General features: G+C 40.3%; 1 protein-coding gene across 1 annotated transcript; it reads right to left on the reverse strand.

The window, feature by feature from the left end:
* Nucleotides 1–832: 832 nt before the first annotated feature.
* Nucleotides 833–1,423, reverse strand: LOC138899872 (uncharacterized). Its single transcript, XM_070186569.1, has one exon. The coding sequence runs from the start codon at nucleotides 1,421–1,423 to the stop codon at nucleotides 833–835; it is 591 nt and encodes a 196-aa protein (XP_070042670.1).
* Between the last annotated feature and the right edge of the window lie 3,579 nt (nucleotides 1,424–5,002).

Genomic DNA, 5,002 nt, shown 5'->3' on the forward strand with positions numbered 1-5,002 from the left:
TATACCCCGAATATCTGCCAAAGTCCACCCAATAGCCTTCTTCCTAAATTGCAACACCTCCAATGTGGAATAACTTGTATGTTAGTCAAATAAGAGGAAAGAATAACCGGTGAAGTTGAACAAGGGCTAAGAAATTCATACCGAAGGTGTGGTGGCAATGGTTTCAACTCCAAATTAAGTGGCTCTTCAATAGAAGGCTTTTTAGGCGGAGTCTTCCTATTTTCAAGATCCAAAGATAATTTTCGGGGTGCATAGTTATACGACCCCATTTCTTGCAAAGAGTTCAAAAATTCCATGAAACCATCCATCTCATCATCATCAAAGTTGAGCAAAATGGCTTCCAACATATCACCAACATTGATTGTATCACTTGTATCATCAACAATAACAACGGTCACCAAATCCATAAAAGAACACACTTCATTGCTATTTGGTTGCCGCATAGACTTGCACACATGGAATGCCACTTTTTCATCACGTACCCGGAAAGTGAGTTATCCAGCTTCCACATCACAAAGACCTCACCCATAGCAAGGAAATGTCTTCCAAGAATAATAGGCACTTCATAATCAACCTCATAATCTAGAATAACAAAGTCCACCGGAAGAATGAACTTATCAACCCAGACCAAAACATCCTCAATCACTCCTAACGGCCTCCTCATAGTACGGTCGGCCATTTGCAACCTCATACATGTGGGTATTGGTTTCCAAATTCCTAAAGTTTTAAACACCGAATAGGGCATCAAATTGATACTCTCCCCAAGATCACTAAGAGCTTTAGCAAAATCGGCACTCCCAATAGTATAAGGAATCGTGAAAGCGCCGGGATCTTACCACTTAGGAGCCATCAAATGGACAACTGCACTAACTTGATGAGTGACTTTGATAGTTTCAAAATTCATCGACCTCTTCTTGGTCACAAGATCTTTCATAAACTTGGCATAACCGGGCATGTGTTCCAAAGCTTCTACCAATGACACATTAATAGAGAGACTTTTCAAAATTTGAATGAACTTCTTGAATTGATTCTCATAATTTTTCTTGGCAAGTCTTTGAGAATAGGGAGGTGGAGGCTTAGGAAAATGTGCCTTAGCCTTTTGCACTACCGGCTCTGATATGTCAATGATGTGCTCCCTAGACGGGTTCATCTCCTCTTGGGTCTCCTCCACACTATCATCAATGTCAATCTGAACCTCATCACTTGCTTGAACATCATTGGTTGGGATTTCCTCCTCTTGTATCACTTGGGCATCATCCACATGTCGCCTTTCATTTGAGGTGGGTGCATTCCTTCCTCTTCCACTTCTTCTGATAATCGCCAAAGCATGTCCCTTGTTGTTACCACCCTTTGGGTTTACCACCGTGTCACTTGGTAGAGCACCCTTAGGATGAGTAATAAGATCTTGAGAGATTTTCCCCATTTAAACTTCAAGATTACGGATTGATGTGGTATGTGAGGCAAGTTGGGCATCTGAATCGACATTCTTCTCCAACATTTGCTTGAACATATTCTCAATACAGCCCATTTTGTTGTTTGAGGAACTTGAACCATGGGAAGGATAAGGAGGTGGGTTGCTAGGTTATTGGTAAATTGGGGGCCTTTTGAAAACCCAATCCTTGATTTCCTTGATTGTTATTGTTTTCCAAACTTCCTTGATTGTTGCCTCCCCAATTTCCTTGTTTGTTTTCCACTCCAATTTCCTTGGTTGTTGTTGTTGTGCCAATTTCTTTGATTGTTAGGACCCCAATTGCCTTGGTTATTTTGCGAATGCCATTGTTGTTTATTGGAGCCTTGGAAATTGTTCCTTTTCCCTTGGTAATTGTTCACAAATTGTACCTCTTCTTCTTGCTCATGATAGCACTCATCTTAATCAAAACTACCATCATCTTGTGCATAATTTTCCACTCGGGATTGAAATTGTGGACCATTGGTCCTCTTCTTGTTGACCAACACATTAACCCCTTCCATAGCATGAACTTGCTTAGGAGCTTGAACGTGATTAAGTTTGGCCTTAGCTAGTTGGGTCATTGTTGTTGTCAATTCAACAATGGCTTGCCTATGGTCTTGCAACTCTTTATGAAGATGAATCATGTTGGGATCACCTTGGGGGACACTAGCTCGGGATTGCCAAGCCAAAGAAGTTTCTGCCATCTCATCTAGAATCTTACATGCATCAGCATAAAGTGTTGTCATAAAGTTGCCTCCGGCCAATCGATTGACCACACATTAGTTCGTAGTATTGATACCACGGTAGAAAGTTTGTTGGATCATGTTATCGGTCATATTATTTTTCGGGCACTCCTTCGCCATTTTCCGATATCGCTCCCAAATTTCATGCAACGGCTCGTTGGGCTCTTGCTTGAAAGTCAATATTTCATCCCTAAGAGTAGTCATTTGCCCAGGAGAGAAAACCTTAGAAATACACTTCGCCGCCAATTCATCCCAAGTGTGGATAGAATGGCTAGGCAAGCGTTCCAACCAATTCAAAGTTTTACCCCATAGAGAGAAGGGAAAAAGTCTTAGCCTTAAAGCATCTTCCAAAATATTTGTTTGTTTACTCCCTCCAAAATGTATCCACAAAACCCTTCAAATGTTTATAAGCATTTTGATACAGCGCCGCAATGAAAAGCCTCATTTCTCTAGAAATGTGAGCATCTCATTGGTAATTTGAAAGTTTCCCGCCCTAATGCGAGGAGAGACTATTGCACTTGCGTAACCTTCATTGGGAAAAACTCGGTGTTGCGCCATTGGTGGTTGTGGTAGGGGAGGTGGGGGCATGTTGTCTTTTTGACCACGGCCTTGACGATTTGGTTGTGGCACTTGAGGCATGTTATCTAGTTGTTCCTCCTCATCGTCCACCTCGCCCAATGGCAAATTTCTGGGATCATTGTTTGCCATTTTGTACCTAAGATTACTTCAACAAATTAGTATCATGAAAGGAAAAGAAGATATTTCAAGAACACACTCAAATATATAGTTAACACCATAAAAACACCCCGGCAACGGTGCCTAAAATTGATCCACGTCTAATCTGCACTCTATAATGAGTGGAAACGGTGGTTATACCCAACTAGAGTAGGGATCGAATTCCTCAGGGAGTTTGTAATGGGTTTTGAGGTAGATACTTAAAAAGAGAACGTGAAATAACTATATTATACTTCAAAAAAAAAAGTGATTGTTGTCCAAATTAACACTAAGAGATTAAACTAATTAAAAGCAACTAAAGAGCGAGTAATTATTTTTGGTTTTTTTAAACAATTGAGGAAAATCCTAGGGGTGTAACCTTCACCTAGGTACAAACCTAATGGGCATACTAAGTTAATGCTTGTTTTGCAGATCGGGGTGTATTATAACTCTCAATTCTCAAGTATCCACTCAATACCTCTCGGTTATAGAGTGCGTATGCCCAAATTGGCTTTCTCAAGTCCAATTGGGTATCAATCAAAATAATTTATATGAGTACAAGTCGAGTTCTCCATATCTCTAGTTCAAAACCCTTTAATCAGACTACCCAAAACCTTAACTAGCTCAATTTCTTGTTAGCCAAGTATTCCTAGAATAAGTTCCTCTTTCTCAAGTATGAACTAAGTCAGATAGGCATGAATCAATGTTTGCAACCATTAATTCTAAATATAATGAATAAACAAGGCTAAATAACAAACACCCAATCATAAACAAGCATTATAATTAACAACCCATAAAATTTACACACTAGGGTTGGGTCACAATCCTAGTTAAAATCTAGCTGCTAATGCTAGAAAGCAAAGAAAATAAAGTAGAAGAAGTAATCTAAGCCATAAGGTACAATTAATTGATAAAACTAATGAGTCTTCTCCAATTTTGGTCACAAATTTCCCTAAAGGGTAAAATATAACCGCTACAGCTGATAGTAATACAAAAATTGCCCTAAAAAAGTATTTCACGTCTATTTATAGTGTCCAAAATTCGCTGACAACAAATGCCCTTCGGGATGTTCTGCGGCCGAGCAATTTCATGTGTGGACTGCACTTTTTCTTCTTCTCTTATATGAGGAAGACATTTGTGGCCGCATAATTCCATCTGCGGCTGCACTTCAACTTCTGCAGCCGCATAATTTGATTATGGTCCGCACTTCCACGAGGCTTCACACTTGGTCTTTTTGCACCTTCTTTGAACTTTTCAAAATTTGTCAGTGCGACAGGCTTTTGCGGCTGCACAATTCGGTGTGCGGACCGCGCTTCTTCAAAACTCCTCAGAGGCTTCAAGGTTTTTTCTATAGCCGCACTTCAAATTCTGCAAACTGCATTATCATCTGCGGCCGCAGAATTACTTTTGCGGATCGCACTACTGCCTACAGTTCTCCTTCTTGCCTTTTTGAGCTAGAATACTCCTTTTTGAGTTAGATTTCTTCGTTAAGCTCCAATCCTCAAGTATGCCTGTAATTTACATGATTTCATTAATATTTGGAAAAATATCAATATTTTTAGACTAAAACTAAAGCAAGAAGGTACTAATAAGTTGTTAAAATCAACACTTTTCAATGTGCTTCAGTTTCTGGTGTTGATCTGTAGATCTCATATTTGCGAGGTCTAGCTTGCAAATACAAGCCTCACTTTTGCCATCAAGGCATTGCATTTGCGAGCAAGGGCCTGGGCTGGATGATCTCGCAATTGCGGGGAAAGGGTTCGCATTTGCGAACTGGCTGAGACCGCATTTGCAATCTCAGAGTCACATTTGCGACAGAGTGTCCTGAGGGTTAGCTTCGAGTTGCGAAGTATTTGACCGCATTTGCGATGGGAGACAACTCGCATTTGCGAACAAAATATCGCATTTGCGACTTTGCTGGGCCTGATGCACTGATCGTATTTGCAATCAGTGTGTCGCATTTACGGGCATCGTATTTGCGAACTCTTGTTTGCAAATGCGACACTTGCAGCTGGGTAAAAGAGAGGGAAATGGGACTTAGCTTATTTTACACCAATTATCAACCCTAAACTCTAGAGGTTATTGGTAAGCAACT

Source organism: Nicotiana tomentosiformis, chromosome 10 (assembly GCF_000390325.3).
Source record: "Nicotiana tomentosiformis chromosome 10, ASM39032v3, whole genome shotgun sequence".
Lineage (NCBI taxonomy): Eukaryota > Viridiplantae > Streptophyta > Magnoliopsida > Solanales > Solanaceae > Nicotiana > Nicotiana tomentosiformis.

Coding starts and splice junctions, on each gene's coding strand:
- LOC138899872 (XM_070186569.1), bottom strand. CDS start 1,423: ATGGGGAAAATCTCTCAAGATCTTATTACTCATCCTAAGGGTGCTCTA.